The sequence below is a fragment of the Falco naumanni genome, chromosome 4 (assembly GCF_017639655.2).
Source record: "Falco naumanni isolate bFalNau1 chromosome 4, bFalNau1.pat, whole genome shotgun sequence".
Lineage (NCBI taxonomy): Eukaryota > Metazoa > Chordata > Aves > Falconiformes > Falconidae > Falco > Falco naumanni.
The window spans coordinates 4095570-4118711 of NC_054057.1; the positions used below are offsets into that span (position 1 = coordinate 4095570).

The following is a 23142-nucleotide window of genomic DNA, read 5'->3' on the forward strand; positions in this document are numbered from 1 at the left end:
GTCACTGTATCTTGAATTCCCAGGCTAATCTTGAAAATGACTTAAGCCAAGATCAACATACTCTTATTCTGGAATAAGAAAATATTCTTATACTGGAACAACAGTAAACACAGTAGAGCAAGTCCTTATTGAGGTGAAGGCTGGAAATATGATAATATATACCTTGAATGTTTGTTTAATAGAAAAAAAGCTTGTAAAAAGTACTCGGTGGACTGTGGGCTTTGAGTGTCCTTCTCACCAGAGCCATTTTCCCACATTCTGATTGAATAAAGGCTCATTTCTAGTATCCTTTGAGCAGGTGAAGGGGCATCTTTTACACTCACTTCATAGCCTTCATAAGTAAATAAATGCCCTTTTTTTAATGCAAAGTGGGAACTGGGCTTCCATGTATCTGTACTTATTCAAAGACATCTTTGTGATGAGACCTTGCTGAAATAGTAACTTCACTTTCTGAAAAATGCAGACTGGTCCGGACTGCAACCTTTTGCAAAATCCATGCTAACTTTTGCAGATGTGCTGAGTCCTGTCTAAAGTCTGCTTGCTTTCACAATGGCTTCTAAGATCACATTTATGTGAACAGCCTTCACAATGCCTCCTTTTTCAGAGATAGTGCTTTGAAGGCCTTGGAAGTCCCAATTGTACCACTTCTCCAAGCTTTGGCAAGTCCTAGGACTTGAGCTTCTTGATCCCATGAAGAGAGTTGCTGGATCAGGCCAAGGGTTAGTTTAGCATAGTACCTTATCTCTAGCAGTGGCCAACAGTTTTTGTTTCCAGAAAGCTTATAGAAAAATTACAAGGATAAAGAGGTAGAGGCTTTAGATATATCATAAGATACATACTAATTAAGGGTCCAGTTTCCAAGGAGGGGTGCTTTTGGGCTTTCAGACCTATCGATTGCTTCTAGGCTGTTGGGTTCAACAGCCTTTGCACCTTCTCATGCATTTTCTAACTCTTACACTCCATGATGCTTTTGACAAGGTTCTATTAAAATATTTTGAAATGGTTAATAAGTCTTCCCTGACAACACTTCAAAATTTCTACTTTTCATTCTAATGCAATTTAAAAAAATTTATGGAGTAGAAAATTTCTTTTAAGCCTACATTTTAAACACGGTGCACATCTTTTTTTTTTTTTTTTTGTGTGTCTTATTTTCTGCAGTATGTGTCATTGTTAAATACAAGATAGTCTTGGTGATATGTAGCTTTCTCAGTTTGCTTTTTGTGTTAGTATACACTGTTATCATGGCTGTTAGCTGCTATCAAACTAATTGAAATGTCCCTTTTCCCTATGCTAAGAAATTTCTTTCTTTCATTTTAATTGTGTACTTAACCGTTCTTTCACACCTCTTTCATTTACAGTGTCATTACTCCATGAAGAAGGCAGCCTCCTTCCTGGGTATTGGTACAGAGAACGTTTACTTCATCAAAACAGATGAAAGGTAAGGAAACTAAGGCCATGACTGTGGTCTCTGAGCCTTTTTAAAATGCAGTAGTGTGGTAGATAACTAACCTATCTGAATGTAACTGAAAAAGTTTTAAATCTGTGTCCCTTAGAGGTAAGATGGTACCTGAGGAACTGGAGAAACAAGTCCAACGGGCCAGGAAAGAGGTGAGAGGGGGAAGGAGAACATGAAGGAGAGAAAAGTGCATGCAGACTGTGTGCTTGTGTCTGAGTGAAAGGTAGGGAAACTAAGAGTGAGTGAAATCTTAAAAATAGGGCAGTTAATGTGACAGTGTGTGTCTTACAGGTGCAGTCTGCTTGCCACAAACTTGTGAAACAAGCCAAGACTTCTAGGTGCTACACTCTTAATGAGGGAGAAAAATTCCACAGAGTGTTTACTATTAATCAAAGTCCTGAGTACAGTGCTGCTCTGAAGTATTTAGCACGTTTCTTCTAGGATTTCTTTTGCCCTTAATCCTTTTTTAAATGGATGCAGTATTTGTGTTCTTTAAACGGTAAATGAAAACTGTAGGTTTTTCAGTTAATTACAGGAGCTATTGCTCTGTACTCTACAGTGAGCAAGAACTGTAACACGTGGCTCATTCTCTAAAGCTACTGTACAAGCTACAAATGCTAAATGTGGTCCTCTCTAGTGTTGTAGCAAGAATGCAGAGATTCAGTCCTGTGTCGCTTTTCGCCCAGGGACTCTGCCAAGTAGAAAGTCAAAGGCCAGCATGTGGAAATGTACTGATGTGGGTGTTGGACAACTTTTAACATACATTCCCACAGTCTGTAAGACAGCGCTTACTGTAGTCAGCGTAATTTATTTTAGAGAGCTTGGAGGACTGAATGTGACTTCTAAGGCATAGAGCATCTTTTGGCTTGGTTAGCTCACCTTATTTCTCAATTCCAGTTTGTGCATCAGAGCAGTAGGATTCAGCACTCAGCTCTTAGTCCACAGTCTGTGAATACCAAGCAACTAGTGCAATGTGCATGGTGTGAATGATACCTACCATGGAACCCTACCTTGGGAAGCCTGCTTTTGTAGCTGATAGAAAAGCAAAGGCAGTGCTGCCCTGTTGTGCACTGGCATGGTCACAACAGCTTTCACTAAGATCTGATTTACATACATCTTCTGCAAATCATCAGCTCTTCTTTGAGTTTCATGCTAGAGAGTGTAACTGTTGATTAATGTTGACCCTAATGATCCAGCAAACTCTCTTGTTTGCCTTTTTCTGTACTTTGTGTTACGTGTGGAAGACAACTTATCCTTCACTCGTTCAAAGTGGTTAAACCACAACAGCAAGCTGGAGGAAGAAAAGATCTGAAATAAAACTGAACAAGAGGAAGCAGGCTGACAGAAGAATAACCTCTTTGCTCTTGCAGAACCAGAATTCTTGTTTGTTGGTATAATAACAAAATAAGTGGTTATTTGAAAGAAATCCTCTGGCATTTATGACTTGAAACAAGAAAAGGTCAACCTCAGTAGGGTTCTCTGCAATTTAAAACCAATTGTTCTATTTTTAAATGCTCTGCTTACAGGAGAACACTCTTTTACTTGCATTTTAGTAGAAGGTACAGGGATATTGGAAAGTTTTATGTCATCAGTTTCAGTAAGTGTCTGTTCTTCATGAAGCTCTGCTTTACAACTTTTATAGAAGGACACTTCAGTGAATTACAGTAAATATTCGAGTGACTAGACAACAGAGGTGTATTTGCTAGTGACAGGAGCACAAAAAGATCACTTGGCTATGAATAGCAAGAGTCTTAGGCCTCTTTTTAGAGAATTTTGTCTGGAAGATGTATTTAACTATATTGTCAAGAAGAACAGAAATTTAATTCCCTTGTTTGCAGGGAAAAATGTAATGGCAACTGTCTTTGGAATTCGTAAATATCCAAGGCTTGTGCCCATATTCAGTCATGTTACCTGCTGGCTGCTGGAGGACCTTTGACTTTGATGTAGCTGTGGGAGAAAATTGGTGAGAAACTAGGTGCAGCAAATATATCTTTGCCTCACTTGCAACTGTTTTATACTTGAGCTTCAGGCTTGTTTGTAAGTTTGGTTGACTTTTGTGGTAGGTTGTACTAGGAATGAATGATCAAGAAGTGAATTATAGGTTGGTAATTCTTTGTGACTGTATGGGATTAATTTAAATTCATTCCAAGGTTACTTTTCACTGTTTAGCAATTGGTAAAGGAATTCTATAATACAAATAACCATTCTAACAGTCCTCTACACTGTTAAGGAAGTATAAAACTGTCAGATTGTAAATGTAAATCAAGCCTGTCTGTCTCTGTAGCAGATGTTTAAAAGTAACAATAATCTTTTTTAAAAAGAGAAATCAGATTTCAGCTGAAGATACATAAAGACTCATGCAGAGTTTGACTTTCCAGCTGATGTCTGATTTCAGTGAAGCTACATTGAGTTACATCAGCAGAGAGACTTCTACATCATCTGTGAGATTTAATTCACTGCAAATTAACTCCAGGGTTCCCAGATTGTACAACGTACTGAAGAGTCACAACATTGTTATTAACTGCATTGTCATGCTGTGGGCCAGATGCTGAAACATGCAGAGGAGTTCCTTCAGCATGTATTTACCAGCAAGTGAGACCCCACAGTCATTGCTAGGGCTGATACCCTCAATTTCACGGGGTTGTTACAGACCACTGATTCTTCTCATTGTTTCAGTTTCTGCTTCTGAGTAGGCACAGGAACATACATCTGCAAGGGTACATGACCTCGTCTGCTATTGTCATTGCACTCCTGCTATTAGTTGATATTAGTTGAAAGGGAAAGCGGTGAGCCAAGCCACTGAAACCAAAATGGATAGCTTACGGTAGTTGTCTGAGGCTGCAACCTTATGTCACCTGCCTAACCTTAACACTGCCTGAGATTTTTCAGCGGTCTCACTCCTAACATGCAGTTACATCTACAGCCCTTCCTGTTTCCTAGACTGGCGTAGGAGCAAGAGAATAGCACTTCGCTGTAGATCAGGCACGGGGGTCAGACAGCAATGACCGTCACAGTTTGTGCCAGTGCTACCGAAGGCAAGTAGTGTTCCATAACCGAAGGTTCTTCCTCACCAGGCAGAGAACAGGGACATTACAGAGACAATACAGGTGGAAACCGTAGAGGGATGAGCCCTTACCTTGCATGGGTAGCCCGCTGGCTGAGCTAGTAGCTTTATTTTATTCAGCAGAATGGTAGTAAAATGTGGAAGACTTAAAAATGAAAATCAGTGTATGAAGAGAGACGTCAAATATCCAGTACGTTTTGATCTTGACATAACTAGCATCTGCCAAAACATTCTGAAGCTGGTGAAGTCTGCCCTGTGATGGTGTTAACTGGGAATCTGGAAATGGGAAATGCCCTCCCCCCTGGCTCCTTTTTTTTTTTTTTTTTTTTTTTTTTAAGTGCTTTTAAATGCAATACCTTCTGCTGGGAAACTAAATGTAGACTGTCACATCTTTGTCCTACATTCCTAGACCTTTTCATGCTTTAGCTCTGCAGGTACACTGGAGGAGATGAGCAGTGCAAATGACAATTTTGTTTTTAATCCTGTTGCAGGGGTCAGCACCATTTCTTGTCTGTGCTACAGCAGGCACAACAGTGCTGGGAGCATTTGATCCTCTGGATAGCATTGCCGATATCTGTGAAAAGCATGGCCTCTGGCTTCATGTTGATGTGAGTTTTATATACTGTGTAGTTTTGTTTAGCATTGCTTTTTTATAATTGATGTTTTTCTTGACTTTTAATATTTCTTTGTAAAGTAAGTTGGGCTCTAATACTTCTCTTTTTTGCGTAGAGACCAGAAGTGAATTCTGATTTGTCTCTGTTACATGTGCTGAAAAACAGCAAATAATTTGGTTGTGACAAGCAGTCAAAGCTGTTTTGTCATTGTCGGGTTATATTTCAAAATTATTTTAAAATCAATGCTTCAAGGGTGATTATATACAAATATAACTTCAGATTGTTTCCATATTCTATTGGAGAATAGACACATTAGCTTTGTGGTTTGTACAGGTTAAGATAAAGGTAGATTCTGACTCAACCAGTTGTGAATTATTCTGTTTCACTTTTACAGGTTTGAGTTTCTTGTAGATATCTTTATGTTTTCCTGAATTGTTCAGAAATTTTTCTTTTCTCATTTCTTTATCATTTTAGGTTTTGATATTAAAATCCATCTATAAATCTTTTTGGAATAATCATTGAGCCTTTTTATTACCTGAAAGAGTTAGCTGTAAATGTGTTATTCTAAAACTAGGTCCCTTATGTTTTCTAAAATTGCATTCTCTTTAGAATTGCAATGCCACAAATCCAGAATGGATAGATTAAAAGCCACGAAGCAATGGAGAATCTGGAGCAGCATTGACTGAGATTTTTAGACCTGTTTGAAGTGTTTGTTTAATGTTGAGTATCTGAAGAAAAATTACCTAGGCAGTGATGTGTGTTTCAAGTAAATGTCTCACAGACGTTAATAAAGTTGCTGCGTGTGTGAGGCAAAAGAGTTTTCTTATTGACTTGGCGGCAAAGATGCAGAGTTTAGCCCTAGTATTTAAAATGTCTGCTGTGTGCTGGTGAGAACAACCCAGCCGATCTGCAGCAGAAGTGCAGTGTTAGGTGCTGGTTTCTTGCCATGTCTGTATATAGCTGGTGGAAAGAGGGATGTGTTCAAACTCTGTTGGATCTTAGGTGTGTTGAATAGACGTAGCTGGAGCCATCTCCAATGGCTGTAGGAGGGCAATGAGTAGTCTACTAATATAACCCCTGTAGCCAAATAACTAAAATTAGGTGGGATGAGCCTGGGCCGTATTCTGAACTATATAAGTCATAGGCAGTGGATAGTGTTTTGTAAAGAGTTAAATTTCTTCTTCCAGTTTTTCCTCACGTTCAACTAAGGTAAAAGTGTCAGTGAATATCTTAAAGCTAATTTTCTGTTTGGACAGTGACTGTATTAGTCAGATGCTAATTGGTTGCCAGTAGAAGGGAAAATGTCCAGTAATAATTTGGGTTTATGGTCTGGAAGACCAATCATTCAGTTAAGATGAGATTCATGTTGTGAACCTCTCAGTGGTTCTCGGGAGTTATCAGTATTTTTTTCCATCTTTCCTTTCGCTTTCTATGAGGAGTTGAGCGGATGGCTGTTTCTTTGTTTAAAGTTTCTAGCTGTTTTTGTAGGAGAACAGGGTGTGGGGAAATGACAAAGCTTTCCATGTAAGTGAACACCAGCCATACATGTATATACGAATGTGCTATAATAAAATAAGCAGACTGTAATTTATAATGTGACCTTTTTTTCACTCACAGCACCGTTAGAAATAGGTTTACTAGAATAATATGTGAAGAGGTACAGTGAGACCAGGCATCTGCCATTCAGAAAGAGAGTACAGGAAATATAGTGAAGAGATGGATTTTTTTTTTTCTTTGTTTTTAAGCAAGCCTACTAGCTTCTAGCCTTGTAGGCAAGAACATGGTATTTTTGAAAGCTCCGAGGATCTGCATTCCTCTGAAAGGCCTGGCTTGTTGTTGAATGATCTGCACATTATGCAGTCTGAGTTACAGCAAATGAGAGTGCTGAGTTGCTGTTTGGGCCTGCTGTAACTTTGGAGGAAAAAATACAAAACAATTAAAACAGATTAAAAAACAGGGAAAGTTCTGTCTAATTTAGGACTTTTCATGTATAATTGATGGGAATCGGGATTATCTACTGCAAATGGTCTCGAGGTGTTTAGAAGAATATCTTACATGAATGTCAGTGGTGTTATTTCCAGATTTACACTGATGTATCTCATTTCAGAATGTTTTCTGATTCTGAAAATTGATATGTTTGCCCTAGGGAGACTCTATTCATTAAATATGGAATGATAAAGCTCACGATTCTTAGGAAGGGCAAAAGGGAGAATATCAACATAAAATCAGTGGGCTTCAGGAAGACAAATTTCAATAGAGTCAGAAATAGTAGATAAGCTCTCATATGGAGACAAACCTAAAGAGGAAAAAGGAGTTAAGGAAAAAGTTGTTTCAAGAAGGCAATATCGATAAACCCAAACTGTCTCAGCAGTCAAGCAGTTCAATAGCCTAAGTGCAGAGGTTATAACCAGGCTTATTTTGTGTATATTACAGTATTCATACATGCATTCCAGTTGCTTATTGCATTCTATCATACATCTATGATGCCCTTCTTGATGACTTGTTTTGTATCATCAATATGCACTCAAGCTCCAGCACTTGCATATGTCATGTATTGTGTTCATGTAGCTTTAAACACTATGAGTATTTCTTCCCTGCTGGTCCTTACTTTGACTTTTTTTTTTCCTATGGCTAGACCAGTACAGAAAATCAGCTTTGACCTATAAACTTGTGCTCAGGTGGTTAGTTTAATCACACTGTGATCACTGTGATTCCCATCGTTCAGCTGTAATCAGTTTGTTGCATATGAGTTTTCTCATACCTGGTTACCAATTACATTGCGTGGGACACAGGTGATAGTCTTTGTGTTTTGAGCTACTCAGCATTGCTCTCAGCTGGATTTGTCATAAACAAGTTGTGTCAATGTAGTGTGGTCAATGTACCTTTCTTCTGTATCCCCATGGATGGAGGAGAAGCAGTTAACTTTGTCTTTGCAATATCTTGTCAGAAAGCCAGAGAAACGTGCCAAGCTGCAGCTGTGGTAGTGAGTGAAAACCTGGCTGGAAAGTCCTAGAGAGCATTACCAGTGGCTCACTACTGAAAGAGGAGAAAATTTCGAGCGGGATTCCACAAAGGTCCATCCTAGGTTAGATGTTATCTGGTATTTTCATTAATAACTTGGATGAAAAAGAATATGCAGACTAAATTTGCAAATGACACAAAACTGCTGCAAAAGGCAGTGGGAGGACAGGATTAGAAATCAAAGAGATCTTGACAGTTTGGAGAAGAAAGTGGAAAAAACTAGGCTACAGTTCAATAAAGATAGAGCTTTTAAGTTTAGCTGTAATAATCAACTGCACAAACACAGGCTGGGGATTGTTGGCTAGACAGCAGATCTTCAGAAAAAGATCTGGAGTTTGGAGTATATCACGAATCAGCAATCATAAGCATTTTCAAACAGAGTTAGATGTCTTTGAGAATTAAATAAAGAAGATATATAAAATAATTCTCTCTTTCTGCTTGGTATTCAATCTGCTTTATCTAGATTGCACCCAAATAAAAAGCTGCATTTCAAGAAGGTTAAGGACCTACAGGAGAAAGATTAGAAAATAATAAAGATTAGAAAATAAGAAAATAAACAATGGGGGTAAACATAACCATGTCTAGAAATTACAACCAGTGAGGAAAGATTGAAAGCACTGCTGTTACTGAGGCTAGAAGAGAAAAAGAGACAATATGTAATAGTCTACAGAAGCTTTGAAAACTGCTGCAAAAAAGACAAGGAATAATCTGTTCCCGTAACTGCTGCAGGTATGACAAGAGGTAATGCTGCTTAGGACTGACACTTTTAAATCAGTAGGGTTGTTACCATTCACACAAATTAAGTGGTTAATTTGTGTAGCCTCCATCATTAGAGGTCTTTAAAAACAGACGAACCCAGTGATTCTCAGTTGTCTTAGGTGCCTTCTCATTCATTTTTGGTTTTTTTGCCAGCCCTGGATCCCTAGGCATTTGGTCTCTGAGCTGGGTAAAGAAGCATGGAGCACAAATTCATCTTGTAGTACTATGGCTCAAGGAGAGAGTGAAAGGTGGTGGAAATGTCTGGACCTCCAGTACTATCATCCTTCTCTTCCAGATCTCCAGCAGTAATTTTTAATACAAAGGCAGAAAGTACTGCCAGTAGTGTGGTGGAGGTAGCAATTGCTGATGTCTGTCTGCACCTTATTTTTCACTTCGATGCTGATCACAAGCTGTTTTGTTAATCGATTAATAACCTCTAGAAAATACAAGTGTTTGACAGAAATGAGATGAGTGTGGCTAATCCTGCCTTTGGGGGTGGCATACTGTTGCGATGACCTCTTGAGGGTCTTTCTAGTCCTGTTTTTCAGAGAAAGTGTGACTATGTCAACTTTTTCAAATACAGAGACTTTTGGATGCAGATTTTGTAAAGATTTATTATATTTCAGTGGGTTGCTTATGAATTATGAAAATCAGGAAATAATTTAGTAACTCTTCTGACTTTATTGAGTCAGGGAATGAAAAGAGCAAAATTTGTCTATGAATAGGAAGTTTGGTTTGATTGTCTTTCCATAACATGACAAATTTGGGTTAGCTGGAGAAACCCAGTTTCAAGTCATGGTTCTGCCATGGGACTACTGTGAAGTTTGTGGCAAATAATTTCCTACCTTAGGTCCCACCTGTAGATTGAGCAGCAGCCCTTTCCTCGGCAAGGCTCTTATGAGCATGGTAACATAAAATATGATGCAGTATGCTAATGTGCTGCATTAATGAGAATGATGTGTTAAGACAAGTTATTTACCTTTCGTTTCTCTTGTGAGTCTTTAGCATTTTTGTCTACCAGAGATAGCAGATCTTATTCCTAATGTATGGCCTGTGAAGCAAATACTGATGCTAAATTCAACACACTGTTTCTTTCAAGGAAAAAAAGAACAAAAGCCAAACAAGCATGTATTCTCCATGCTTAGTTCAGGAATCTTCAAGTCAGTGACTTTTTTTTTTTTTCTTCTCATTAGCCCAAAATATATGAATTTATTTGTTTTTATTTTTATTTTTTTTTTAAATAAGCTGAGTCCAGTTGTTTTATGAACCAATACCTCCTGCACATCTCTGAGGAGCCTTGCTTACTTCACGGGAAATTTGCTTAAGTGGGTTCTGCCTGCATAAACATTGAAAATCCTATTTTTCATGTTTAATAATTCTCAGATGCACTCAGTATGACATGTCTACTGTTTGCATGTTCTCCCCACCCCTCCCCTGTGGGCAAATACTGTTGAGAACTGAAGATTCACAGCACCTGGTGGGTGAAATCAGATTCATGGAGGGCAATCACCTTCCCTTACTCCAGTTGCCCAGAAATTAAACTTGTGTTATAAAAGTTTGTTGTCGGGGTTCTTCCTATTAGTCTGTGGAGAGAGGCATCGGCAAAAGGTGTCACCCAAAGATAGTTATCTAGAATAGATAAGATGACACTTGATAAAGGGTTTCAGTGGAGAGCTCCTCACTACAGAGAATGCCTAAATGACTCTTGGACTGCACACTAGTTTCTTAGATGACCTGGGGGAGATGCTGTGAGTCTTACTCCATTGTAACATTTCTAACACTGGATGTATTGCTGGTAACAGAAATGCTGCTATTGCCTACTCACTGACTTTATCCAAACTCTGGAAAAACTGAGCCTGGGCTTTGCAATTGGCAGAGATTATCATCCTGTATCATCCTGTATCATCCTTTGTGAACGTCTCGGAAATGAAACTGCTAGCAGGAAGAAGATATGTAAAATGGGCCTTTCTGCTCTCACTGCTTAGGTTTATGCTGGGGGTCAGTACCAGGAATGGGGCTGGTTATGCAAGGACACTTCAGTTCGTTCCCTTGTTTACATAGAAGGGACAGTGTCGTTTGTGGCTCACATAGTGACACAAACCATCACCGCCTCTATTTTAGGCATAGCCCCAGGTTGCCATCTTTATTTCAATAGATGATACTAAAAGCAAAATTTAGTCCCCTGACTGTGCAGTAAAATAAGTTTTAAATGAGATGAAACATCTTCAGAAATTTATTACTTGAAGCATTATGAAAAGAACTTTATACAAGTAATATTTTCTTGGCTCTTTAAATGTTCCAACAGGCTTCTTGGGGTGGCTCGGCTCTGGTATCAAGGAAGCATCGCAGACTTCTTCATGGCATCCACAGGTATGTCAGTATAGTTGGTGGGCACGCTTACCAGGGGCTGAGGTGAAAGTTAGGTGGCCTGTGGCCTCCATGAGAGCTGCGTTTTTCAAAATACATATTACTATTAATTGGAGAGATTTCTGAATGTGTGTGTGTGGAAAGGGGAAATCTGTCTGCTTGCGTTGTGTTTGGCCATTTTTAATTGTCTAATACTCATGATTATACATGTGGTTTCCACCTCCCTTTCTCCATTTATAAATTTTGTAGGGCCGATTCTGTTGCATGGAATCCCCATAAAATGCTGTTGGCCGGAATCCAGTGCTGTGCTCTTCTGGTGAAAGACAACTCTGTAAGTCCTCCTGTCCTTTTCTGTCCTTTTTTTTTTTTTTTATATATATATAATGTGGTAGGCTGTCATTGTTGTAGTATGGAAGTGGAAACAAGAAACAACCGCAAGTCAGTTTTACTATACTGCAGTGCAAAGGCTGAATGGTATTAGTTTGAAGTTTAATTTCACCACAGAATGAATAAATAGTGAATAAGAGAGCAGGGTCAAACTGATCCAAGTCACCGTGCTCACCTGTGGTCAAATTCTGCAACTGGTGCCCTTGCTGGTTAACTTCTGTGCATGATTTGCATTCAGAATTGAGTATTTTCTCACCTGGGTCTGCAGCACTTAAACACTGAGCTCATCAGAGTCCTCAGAATAGCTGTCATCCATTGGGACTGCAGCAGTACTGCGTCTCTGTTTAAAGAAGGCAGAGCTCTTCTTTACACCCCCTTAAATGGGTGCACCAGAGTGGGAAAGGAGAGGGATTAGGAGTTGGAGCACATGCAGGTAAAGGTGCATTTTTCCTCGCTCTACTAGTTCTTCATCACCGGGGTGATTTAGGCTTTCCAAAAGCCATGACTAATTAAAAGGTCTAGCAAGCAAACAACTGAGCTCTGATCTCAATTGGCACAAATGTGGGATGAGTCTGCAGTGTCATAAAAGTCTCTGCTTATATCTTTGTGGAGTTCTTCTGTCTTAATAAAGAAACCAGTAAGTGGTTAATTATTATAAGCCCCATTTCAAACTCAGCCCCGCTAAAACTTACGCCTGTTGTCCACCGCATCAGGGCTGAGTTTTTGCTTATACTTCATAGGTTATAAATGACTGAATGTCATGAAGATATGGAGCCCCTGAGGTATGCATCACTGTTTTGGGGCCATGGTTTGTAAATCTTGTGTCAAAACAGCTGATAATTTGTATTCAGCTGCTAGTGGTTAGCTATGTATGTAATTGGTTATTAACAGTAATAACTGATCAGAACCAAAGAACACAGATGCTATCAGTGCTCTCTTGGAGCTGATTGCTCTAAGTCAGGGGTGAAACGTGGCAGGACAGCAAGGAGAAGTGTGCCTCCTCATTTCCTTAGACTGGAGTCTGTGGGATTAAAGAGGATTAGATTCCAGGACTACCCATCCATCACTTCATCTTTATTCCAGGAAGAAAAACAAGCAGAATGAAGTTAGTGACTAAGATTAATGTGGTGTCTTAATTGCAGGCTTGGGAAGAATTCAGTGCTATATTTTTAACTAATTAGGCCCAGTACATAGATACAGCCCCAGGTAATGATTAGACTACTTGGACTGCGTATTGGAAATTTGTCAGGAAGAAAGAGGAAAGAAGCGGAGAGGAATAAAGCATTCTAGCTGCCCTGGCATGTAGGGTCACTTTACAAACACTGTTCTAACTTCAGGGTTCTGGCAGCCTTTCTGTGTTCTCCTTCCATGGAGTGCAATGCCTGGTAGAGCAAACCTATTCAACTTCTGAATCACAGCTAGCCACTGTTGTGCTGGAAATACTTGTAGAGCTGAATCCTAGGCCGTTGGGGGGTAAACCACAAGTATTACTGATCATACAATCAGATCCTGTTGTACAGTGAGACACATTCTGGCAAGTAGAGGATTTCTCTGCATGGGGAGGAGAGGGTGTTTTACTCTTGTGTTTAATTCCTGGAAAATTGGCACTTGTGTTTTGTGTACGTGCCAGTGCAGTCTATACGCAAACAAGCACATAAAAATTTCAGTACTTTATCAGCTTTTTGAAAGTGTTGGAACATAAATGCTTAAGAAAAAAAAAGAGATCAAACATATATTTAAGATGCTTAGGCAGAAAGGTCTTGCTTCACTTTGATCCTCTCCATACCAGAACAGGCAGATGAATCCAGTTTCCCATTAAAAATGCTGTTTTCACACCAGTAAGAGAAGGGAAGAGTAGGTGTATCGGGTTTCTCACTTTGGAGCTTGTTCCACTGCTCCTGAATGACGTAAGTACCTATGGCTGCAGGTGAGGCACACATTAGTATATGAACATAGTTTCTTCACACTGTGGTTGGGATGCATCGTGGGAGCTGGAAGTTGGGCACACATTGCTCTGCTAGTGACCGTGAATGTTCAAGGAACCTCAGGTAGTTTCTGAAGCGGTGAATTCTGCAAGAAATTGGAGCAGCAAAATGTTAAACATAGATGTTAAGTCCCATTTAGGAATCAAGCCCTAGCTCCCTTTGGAGATCTAATTAAGGAAGTTTAGTAACCTGTCTTCCCATTTGCTTTGAGGTCCTTTTGGAAACTGAGCTACCTCAGGAGTAGGGTTAGGTGATTATAAGTGGACAAATAATCCCCTTCAGTTTTTCTTTCTCACACTTGGTGGTTTTTTTTTTAAGGTATAGATTGTTCAATAAGCCCAAGCTTTGTATTTTACTTAATGTATGAAAAAAAAATCTTTAGAATGAATCATCACAGGTCTTGATGTAGTGGTAATACCCTAATTTCCCATTAGCAAAAGTAATAGTGACTGGTTTTGTTTGGTTTGGTTTTTTTTGCCACACGGCAGCAATAAAGCTATGTGATTTAGTAACGTTAATAGGCTTAAAACATTGCAGCTAGATTAACAGAATGAAACATTGTATTTAAATATTTTCCTATATAGATTAAAAAAAAAAAAACAAACAAAAAATAAACCTGCAGTGAAATGCTGATAACAGAGTATCTTCCAGCCTTTGTGAAACAGAATTGGAATGATTTCCGAAGAAGGTAGAGATAGAGGAGAGAAATACATGTCTGACTTGATTAGAACGGAGAAGCGTTTTCACCAAAGGGGAAGAGAGATTGATTAATCCTCTGTAAAAGCTCAGATCAATGACAGTAGTTCTTCAGTGCTTAAAGCACTCAAGAAATGCATAGCTATTCCTTTTTCACTGCCATGCCCTGAGTAACTTTCATCACTTCTGTAATAAGAAAGACTTATTCAGAAAACACTTGTATTGCTGTGGTGTGAATTACAGTGACTGTTTAAACACAAAGCTAGATGGACCAATATTCTCAAAACATTAGTGAGTCAACTTTATTCTTCTATGATCTTAAAATGCTATGAATCCATTTTGGGTTGTACCTGTTCCCTTAAGACCACAGAGCTACTCCAGTCTGTCCTTGCTATAATCCATGTAAATATCTATATAAATAGATAACTATTAGATAGATTTATAAAATCTATATAAATAGAGAATTAATGTTTATCACCAATGCCGAAGCTCTGTGACTCGTTAGGAGTGTAGCACTATGTTAGGTAATTAGTAATCAATTCTAGGTAATGAGCAGAATTTGCACTTACTAGATAAAAATAAAGTTTTAAAGAATCTAGCTAATGAAATCCCAGTTTAGCACAGAATATAATTGAGGTGATCATGGTAGCCATCTACAGTTTAATTTCTTCCTCATCATTAGCAGTATCACAGATATGTACTTTCCTGACTCTCTTTTCAGGGCAGCTGCAGGAAATAGTCTATTCCCATTGCTTTCTGCTTGGGGTTAGTACAACTGAGAGCTCCTTCTCATCTCTGGAATTGAACTGTAGGGGTGACCCTTTGCTTTTGAGAATTTTCAAGCATGATATTCAAAAGATTGTGGTTATTGCTTCAGATGAGGCAAATCAGGAAGAAGTCTTGGGGGAAAAACTTGGGGGAAAAAGGTGTTTTGTTAATGAAATTATAATTCACCTTTAACTAGCAATGGAAATGGAAAGAGATTGGAAGGCTTGCTGTAGGTAAGTGTGTTCAATGAGAAAAATATGCTGATTTATGAAACTGGAGCTCTTATATATTGATTTCAGTATCAATTACTATTGATTTATTTGCCATTAATTAGAATGCAGAGCAACTATTCATAGACATCAAAACCAAAGGCTATTTGAAACTTCATAGTGGACTGGGCCCTCCACAAAAGTAGTATTTCCATTTTCTAAACCTTAACAGCCCCAGAATAAGGCAGAGCACTTCCATTAGTCTCTGTACAAAGGGTAGGAAGATAAAAGATGCTGAAGAAAGAGTCTCTTAACTTCTCAAACAGGGCAGTTCTAATGAAATTTTTGCAATTCTTCTGAGTAGATGGAGCAGCTGAGTTTGTGTGAAAAACTGTTAAGGTCTTCTTGGGACTAAGAATGTTGAGATGTTGAGTTAGTCTACTTTTTTGTTTTTTCCCTTTTTTTAAATTTTTATTTTGTTCTACTTTTCCATCGTTTGGCTAGGAAAAATGAGATGACTTTGTCTGCAGCCTGTCTGAGTCTATTACTTTTGAGACAACAGTAATCAAGGAGTAACTGCTTTCTTGAGCATAAAATTTATCTCGGATTTTTTTCGTCTTCTGTTGTCCTCCCTGCCCAAATTCAATTCTGCAGCATTCCCTTTCTCTTCCTTACTCTTTGTCCTCCATCTTGCTGCTTGCATTGGTCTGGCATATTTCTTCCTTTCTCACAAAGCATGGGTTTTGTTTCTTCTGTCTGCTCTAGTTCCATGCTGGGGGATGTCACTGTACTTGCCTCTGGAGATTGACAGTAGACAGTATCTTCAGCAGGATTTCTTGAGCATGTTGCATTATTAGTAAGATAAGCAGATGGAAAAGGCTCATCAAGCCAGCACATCTTGTCGGCTTTGAATGCACCAGGAGAGTAAGACAGTACCTGTCTTGTCTTTTCTTTTCTTTTTTTTTTTTTTTTTTTTTTTTTTTAAATGGAATATGTTCCCAGGAATATGAGATCATTCAGAGATATAGAACTATTTTTTCTTGTTGCATTTTCATTCTGGAGCATTTGTTTTTAAACTATGAAACTCTGGAGCTGTACTGTGATCATAAGTGAACTTCCCAGTCTTTCTGTAATATTGCCAGTTTAGTTTAGGTTTTTTGTGAGAAACAAAAGTTACTATTACTCAGACAACAAGCACAAGGGGAACTAGTACCCTGGGATGTCCTCAACTGTGCAGCTGTATTACATTCTGATAAGGCAGAAGGTAGTCCCACATTGATCAACCCTGTTAAACAGTCACTGCAGAAACACTGCAGAATTTTAAAGTCAGTAACAGACGTAGCAATTAACTTAAATTTATGGATGTTGCTTCCTTTCTAATTTTTTTTTAAATACCATGCCTAGTAAACTTGTATTTCCCCTGAAGATCAAGGTGTGGAGACCTAAATGAATAGGGGACACTGGCTTGACAAACAGATTCCTGTCTCTGTTATGCAGCTGTTAACCAGAGAATACAAAGCTGTAGAAAAACTGTAAAGATTTTCCATTTATTCTTTTATTTTAATTAATTTTTTATTTATGCTTCAATGCTTGACTTTTCTTTGGTTTCTGATGTCATCTTCTTGCCTTTCTTTTTCTGAGAAAGCTGAAAAGTGGATGTGAGAATCTTAAGTACTGTAAAGAAGCTGTTCCCAGCATTGGCTTTCCAGCTATGGCTACCCGTGTGCTGCTGCAGCACGTTATCACTGATGACTGCAGAGGGAGAGCAGCCACTGCCCCTTTTTTTTCCCAAGCTGTCACATAAACTGTCTTTTCAGAAGGCTGAATGTGCTGGTGCTGTGGCTTAAGAGTTCAGGCTGAAATTGCTGTCCTTTTTGCAAACCAGCAATATTACAATGGGATTGTCAAATCCTTACAGAAGTTGTGGAGAAACCTTTGGTGGAGTTCTTTTTTGCTCTATGAATAGGTGCGCAGGTTGGTGTTCTTGTTTGTTTTTAGTATTGATGGAGGGAGCTGAAAAGTCTAGTAGAGAGGGAGACATTCTGTGTAACCCAGTGGATTATTTCTCCGTTGGATTTTTTTTGTCCTGACCTTTTTTCCCTCTATTTTATTGTCAGTTCCAAAGTTATCGGTAGGGTATTGTAATGTAGACCAAGAATTGTACCTCCGTACCAGGAATATGACACTTTGATTAAGGGTGATGTCAGACACTGTCTGCCATTCTAAAATCAGACTTGTGGCAGATGCAGAGAAAAGAATAAAATGTGAAACACTTCTTCAGTTGTTCAAATTGAAGAGTGATATTGAATTGGAAAATTAATTGTGCTCTTTGAGATACTGTTTAACAGCTTCTGTCATGCTTTCCACTTCTGTTCCTTGGTCTGTTCTGCACAGAAGACTTCTGGTTCAACTGTCACTTAAATACCTGCTTGCAGATGTGAATCATATGCTGTAGCCATATTTTTAACCTCATCTGAATTTCTGTTCTAGTATTATCTTAGTCTGTGGTTTGTTTTTCTTACGCACTTCTAATATCACTGACGTTAACAACCTTTTGTGTCTCCTGGGCTCCTTGTAGGGCCACCCTTATCTCTGCTCTTTGAAACCTGCTTTCTGCCAGCCCTTCTCTCTACTTCATAGTATTATGGAGTATACTTTGATATTTCATTCTTAAGCCAGTTCTTCAGTCCTATGCCTCTTCTTTTCCTCTGTACCTTTAAACCTGTAACAGCCTCTGTATTTTCTGTTTCCCAGCTTTGTTCTTTGCTGGAACTTTCCATGTTACTCATTTATCTTTGTCTGTTTTCTGCTGGTGATCTCTGCCCAGGCAGCCTCGCAGAAGTGGGAGGCTAGAGATTGCTGAATAAAAATAATTTTATTAACAAACCTTAATTAGGGTATGCTAAAGTACCTTTTTATTTTCAAATATAAAAATTCTCCTAACTGTGAAAAGAGACAGAATTTGGGGTTGTACTAATTTCCTTGTGGTGTTTCCACTCAGTCAGAAAGCCTATGCTAAATTCTCAGTGGCTTTATTTTCTGGTAAGGGCTAAACATTTATTTTTTTAGGGCTAAAATCTTCCCTACCTGCAACTAACTGTGCTGTACAAGAAGGAATAGATTGAGCCATTTGTGAACGTATAGGAACCTTCTCAGTGGCTGTTCTTCCAATCTAACGACTGGAGCAGTGGGTATAGGCTTCTCCTTCTCTTCCCTCTTTCCCACCCATGTATGTCTTCGGATAACGGTTTCTGTGGTACCCACTCCTATGGTTTCTTGTTATCTGAGTCATAATTCCTCTTCAATCTGCAACTCTTGAGTGATGTTATGAAGAAAATAATAATAATAAAAAAAGTTTCCTCATTGCAGTGCTGACTTCACTGGGTTCAGATTCATCCAGAGCTCTTCAACCATACCATAAGCTTTGGATAGTTTCTTGCACATCCAGTTCTGTTTTTCTAAGCAGTTGGTACAGACAGGAAAAAAAGGCTTTGGGTTGTGAAGATAAAGTTTGAAAATGCTTATCAGAAATCTAAGTTTCTACTGTGTTTCTAACAGGGCCTCCTGAAGAAGTGTTACTCTGCCAAGGCTGCATACCTGTTCCAGCAGGACAAGTTCTACGATGTCAGCTATGACACTGGTGACAAGTCCATTCAGTGCAGCAGGCGTCCGGATGCATTCAAATTCTGGCTGATGTGGAAGGCATTGGGAACCACAGGCCTGGAGGAGAGAGTAAACAGGGCACTGGCTTTGGCTAGGTACCACCTCCTAATTTTCAATATGTCTGCTTTGTTTAATGGACTCAAATGTTGACGCTGCTTACACGCCATATCCTGGAACAGACCACAATGTTAGTTTTTTTCCCCGTCTCCATATTGTTCTGAGATACTGCTTGATTTTTTTCTCCACAAGTTTGCTGAAGTTCTTGATGCTTACAGTATGTTCTGCTAGGGGCTGAAGCACATTTTTCTTGCTATCTTCCCCTCGCTCGCCCTGTTCAGTTTTACTAAGTTTTTGGTCTTGCAGAACTGAGTTTCACAAGTCAATTCTGCAAAATTCTTGCTAGAAGGTGTTTCTGAAGTAATGGTGGTGGTTCAGTTTCTGGGAAGAAACTTCCATACACAGGTTGTTTTGTCTTCTGATAGAAGAAATAAAAGCGCAATAAGGTAATGGCCCATTAAAGACAATTCACTTGAAGTATATTTGTTCAGTATTTATACAAGATACATCACAATGAAATCTTCACCAATTCCTGGGCTAGCTACCCTACCACACTACCATAAGTTAAATCATTAATACTGAAAAAGTCACCCATATCATATTGCTATTCTATTTTTTATATGAACTACCAAGTTGAAAATAACTGAACGTTCACTGCAATGAAAATTAAAGGAATAATCTCCCTTCAGTGAAGTAACTTAAAGAAAAGGTAAAAATATGCATAAACTAACCCCAGAATGGATTAGAAAGGAATAAAAAGAAGCAAATCCAGAAAAGCCCAAATGAGCTGTGGCTTTTTTCTCTTATTTTTTTAAAGCCACTCATTGTTTGGCTGGTTAAGTGTTCCTTAATAACCTCTAGTTAAATTGCACCTTGTTTTTGTTCAGAAGCATTGTACTATTCTGTGTCTGTGCAGAGTAAGTAATTCATTCCACTATCAGCAGGAGAATTTAGCCTTACCAAGGTCACTGGCCAAGGTCGTTTGACTGAAAGTGTAGTGATTAATGACCTTTCTGAGATCGATATTTTCTTTGAGCTTTAGGATTCAGCTGGTAGTGCTTCTAAGGAGTGACTGGATTGTCTTTTTTCTTTTTTTTTTTTTCTTTCTTTTTCCTTCTTTAAGAAGAAATTTAATTCTTAGTCATTATCTGATGAAACGCATTCTTTACAGTAGCTGCATTGCTATCTTGAGTTTGCATGGACATGGGAACTATGCCAGGTTTCTGAGCTACTCAACAGCTGTGCAGCCTTTCTCCTGATTTGTTACAGTAGGTGTTACTTTCATGTTGCAAAGATAGTGTTTCAGCATTCCTGAACACAGACCTGGATTAATTCTGGAACTAGTCCACTGGCTATAGAATTTAAGAGCAGGATTACTTTTTTTTTTTCCCCCCTCCCATGGCCAGGCAGAGCTGCAAAGGCTTTTGGGAAATTGTGGGCTTGTATTTCTGTTGCATCAAACTTTGCTTATTGGCTATTCCATTAATCTCTTCTTGTTCTGGAGATGAATCATGGTTTTGGTGTATTAGATATCCCAGGAACATTGTGATACTACCTATTTGGAAAGGCTTATTTATAAAATACTTACAGTAGAGCATCCTACTGATTGTTTCAGAATGTCTTCCGCTCTTCCCCCCCCCCCCCCCCCCCCCCCCCCCCAGTTATTTTTGATGCAGGGATATTGCTTTATGAACAACACTAAAAAGACAATAGAAATAAACTGCTTTTAGAATATAACTATAACCACCTCTGCGGTTTATGCTTCAGCATCTCTGCAGTTTTTCTGCCTGATTCCTGTTCTGACACCTGCTCTTAGCAGGCATATGTCTACTTTCACTGCAGATCTCCACCCCTCATTTTCTGCAATGCTTAATCATAGCAAATACCACTTCTTTCTGCACTCCAGTCCTCGCTGAGACTCAAACTCTTCTGACATTCTACAACCATGACACAATAATAAAACTCCATTGTCAGTTGTGGAAAGATACACAGGGTAAATGGCTCCACTGCCATCAAATGGTCCTGGCAAGGTAAATCATGGGTGATGGATTTTCTAACGGCTGCCACCTTAAGCTATTGACAGTATAGTTATGAACATGATTAACAGTGTTGTGAGCTTGACCAACATAAGAGATTTGACGTCAGGTGGTGGTTTGTAAAAAAGGCACTTGTGGCAAGAGGAAAGGGTATTAAGCATTGTAAAACATCTCTAACAATTCAAGACTTCAAAAAGGCAATCGTGCCTAGGTGGGCATGCCCAGTAGTGTGGGCATTAACAGGCAGGTAACAAATGAATGCACACAGCAGGATCTGAATGGTCGTGGCAGAAAAGATCCAGGACCTTGACTTGTTACAGTGAGAGGAAACATCTCAGCAGTGCACAACACTCATAGAGTTGGGTGATGTGGGAACTGGCAGTCTACCACAGCAGTCATTTTGCAGGGATGTGTGCTAAGAGGTAATGAGTCATGTGAACAATACTTGTTAATGATAAACAGTGTGACAAATCCCCTTGCTCTGTTTTGAAAAATGTATACCATCTAGGGTATTGTTTACTGCCTCCCTAGCCAACCTGTTTCTGCAGCATGTCTGCCTAATAGCAGGCACTGCAGATACAACTGTGCTAGAGGTGTCCCTGTGGGGGCAGGTTTCAGGCATGTGGATAGGACCAAGGAGGGTTATTTTGACAATATTTTTCTTCCCCACGTAGTGGGTATAAGAAATTTGTGTGATGACCAGTTATACAGCTGCAGGCAGGAAAATGCCAAATAAATACAACAAAAGAATAGATTTGTACAAAGACCAGTAGTTGAACTGTCTCAGTTTTACTACTGTTAGACAGCAAATCTTCGTGTGGAAGACTAAAATTATGTTGAAATGAAAAAGCTGCGTGAATTTGAGGTGATTTCTTTGTAGTTTTCCTTGGGAGGGCTTTGAGGAGGGGGAATGAAGAGAGAAGTCCATGTTTTGTCAGAGCGTCCTCTTTGCTTTGGAATTCCTGTGTGATGTGTGCCGTGGCAAAGCTGAGGTCATGTTTGAAAAAAAATTCTATAATTTGAAGCTCTTTGGCTCCAAAGTCTTGATTCAAATGCATCTTCCCATTGAAGGCTTCTGTGATTTTCATATTGACAGGTGAAAGAGAAAAGAAATACTTACTTCAATGCTTTGTTAACGTAGGATGCCCAGGGATTATTGTGCATCAGCAGTGACTCACTGAACGGAAATGTGCACTGTTGTGTACAGTGTGGAGCAAGGATAGTACTGGGGAAATTGCTGGGCTGGAAGTATGTGGAAACTTTTAAATTCTGGGCTAAACTAAGAGGTCATGGTGACAGGAATAGCACAAGAGATGTCAAGGTGACCATGACCATGAAATAAGCAGCACAGAAGCAGCATTTGAGAAAAAGAGATGGAGGAATTAATTTGTAGAGAGCAACTTCAGTGGAAATTTGCATTGGGGAAGTTCTCAGCTTCATGCTAATAGGATCAATTTGTGCTGTGTGGCTCCACTGAAAATCTGTGCTTGAGGACAGAATATGGCCTCTCCTCAGTGCTCCTTGGCTGGCTATAGCCTTCATTTGTTTCCAGGAATTGATGGCTACTGCATTTTCACAGCAGGTAGAAATGAGGTTTAACTCTGTGATTCCTTTGCAGCTGGGGGAGAAAAAGAAAAGGAGGGGAAAAAATGTATACATGTTCAAGACCTTTTTCGTTGTTGTCTGTATGTATTGTTTTATTCTATGCTTTTAAACTCTGCATTTTTGATTACAGATATCTAGTGGAGGAAATTAAGAAAAGAGACGGATTCCAGCTTCTTTTGGAGGTAAGTGAAAATGAAACTGAACTATTGCTGTTATGGAGACGGGGTAGTGTTTGATTTTTGTTCTTTTTAGCCAATTGCCAATTTGTATTTGAAATATGTAACGTAATAAGTTTATGTATTGGAGGTATGCAGATATGATTGAAGACACATAACATGTTCTGCATTCCCTCCCATCACTCTTACTTTCCTACCTTCTGGTCCTGTGTTGCCTCAGGAGGTATAGATGGAACATTTTCTTGTGAAAGTCAAGAGTCTGGCTGCACAAAAGCAGTG

The 23142-nt window shown here is 39.1% G+C and overlaps 1 protein-coding gene across 1 annotated transcript in view; it reads left to right on the forward strand.

Annotated features, from left to right (window-relative positions):
• GADL1 (glutamate decarboxylase like 1) overlaps positions 1-23142 on the forward strand; it is an 87212-nt gene that overhangs the window by 21015 nt on the left and 43055 nt on the right. Inside the window, exons 7-13 of the mRNA XM_040593086.1 lie at positions 1359-1438; positions 1554-1608; positions 5012-5128; positions 11220-11284; positions 11531-11612; positions 18885-19084; positions 22818-22869. Coding sequence (XP_040449020.1) covers positions 1359-1438; positions 1554-1608; positions 5012-5128; positions 11220-11284; positions 11531-11612; positions 18885-19084; positions 22818-22869 — 651 coding nt within the window. The remainder of the gene's footprint in view (positions 1-1358; positions 1439-1553; positions 1609-5011; positions 5129-11219; positions 11285-11530; positions 11613-18884; positions 19085-22817; positions 22870-23142) is intronic.